This window comes from Aplysia californica, unplaced genomic scaffold (assembly GCF_000002075.1).
Source record: "Aplysia californica isolate F4 #8 unplaced genomic scaffold, AplCal3.0 scaffold00638, whole genome shotgun sequence".
NCBI classification, from domain to species: domain Eukaryota; kingdom Metazoa; phylum Mollusca; class Gastropoda; order Aplysiida; family Aplysiidae; genus Aplysia; species Aplysia californica.
In genome coordinates, this window is record NW_004797908.1 from 395,916 (window position 1) to 397,635 (window position 1,720).

The 1,720-nt window shown below is 43.5% G+C and overlaps 1 protein-coding gene across 1 annotated transcript in view; it reads right to left on the reverse strand.

The window, feature by feature from the left end:
• The window catches only part of LOC101863131 (ATP-binding cassette sub-family A member 3), a gene marked incomplete in the record, with an annotated part of 33,739 nt that overhangs the window by 14,895 nt on the left and 17,124 nt on the right, over positions 1-1,720 (reverse strand). Inside the window, 2 exon segments of the mRNA XM_013087787.1 lie at positions 94-284; positions 752-858. Of these exon segments, the coding sequence (XP_012943241.1) occupies positions 94-284; positions 752-858 (298 nt within the window).

Sequence of the window (1,720 nt, forward strand, 5' to 3'; positions counted from 1 at the left end):
CACACACACACACACACACACACACACACACATATGACCATACATACATAGACAAACACATACACAGAGACACACACACGCACGCACAACTACCTTGTCGGTATCCTTCACCACAGCGGTGTCGATGAAGATGTAGATGAGCAGGAAGATTGCCGGGAGGGTGTAGGTGAGTAGCGTGGTAGCCCAGTGTCGTGTAGTGATGATGGTTCGCTTCACGAACAGGGCTTTGAACTGTGCCATCCATAGTCGGGGCCCGCTGTAGCGTCTAGGGTCGGTCTTGTACTCTGGAAGAAAGGAGGAATAAAAATCTGCATCTTCAAAAAGTTCATAAATTCATCCGTTACCATTGAAACGGCGGCCATCTTGAATTTTGTTGACAATTTTATTTTCTGAAACTTTGCAAAACTATGCTACCTTGACGATTTTTTTAGAAACCAAAGGGAAATAAGACATGAAATTTTACAGAAAACTATGTTTTCATATTGATAGGACCATTAGTAATCAGTTCAGAGGTCTCCAAAGTGAGACTTCCAAAGAGAGTGGACAATTTAGGTTAAATATTCCACTCTTTTAACTATTCTTTCTGGTTAAAAAGTTGGTTTTCAAGGTAGCCTGGTGGGCGTTTTAGACAGCGTCATTATTAAAGCACAGAAAAACCCGCAAAGGGGGAAAAGGGGGGGGGGGCTGTAAGGGGTCGTTGCTACAGGTGATTGTCTTGTACAGGTGGCCGTTAGAGCAGGTGAGAGCGTACCAGCAGATCGGTGACGGTACAGAGGTGTGACGGATGGCGCTCCTTGGTAACTGCCTGCGGTGTTGTAGAGATCTGTTCTCATAGTGTCAGGGTCTCTCTTTTCGGATCTGAAATAATAAAAGCAATAATAACAATGATGATAATAATAAGAAGAAGAAGAAGAAGAAGAAGAAGAATAAGAAGAAGAATGATGATGATAATAATAAATGAAAATAATAATAGTTATAATATTATTAATAATAATAATAGTAACAACAGTAAAATTACCCGTATAGCATGCGTTTTATTCTCTAAATCAACACACATTTAGATCATAGATCATTTAGGAAGTGGGCTTCGACTCTGCCTGTTATGGACAGCCCGGGGTGAGAGGGATTCAAAAACGTTCCAGCAGAAAGACCGAGATTCTCGATACAAAATTATCTCCATACAGGAATCCAACTTAAGTTTTCTGAGGGCGTCAGTGAAGCGCACGATGGCTGCACTACTGAAAACAGAAATCCGCAATCGATTTTTGAGTTGGGAGAATTTTTTCTGAGTATTTCGATCTTTCTGCTAATTGGTTGCATTCTTCTCTGCCCTGATTGGCCTCGACAGGCAGGGTCGGACATTCGCATCCTTATGGGCCTAAATTGAGTCGATGGAGGGGTAAAAACACCTACATGTAGAAGAAAAAAAAAGTGGACCACATAGTCAGGCCCTAACACAGACCACACGACCACACCACCACACAACCACACCACAACATTGACCAAACAATTGCACCACCACACGAACACACCACAGCATTGACCAAACAATTACACCACCACACGACCACACCACCACACGACCACACCACCACACGACCACACCACAGCATTGACCAAACAATTACACCACCACACGACCACACCACCACACGACCACACCACCACACGACCACACCACAGCATTGACCAAACAATTACACCACCACACGACCACACC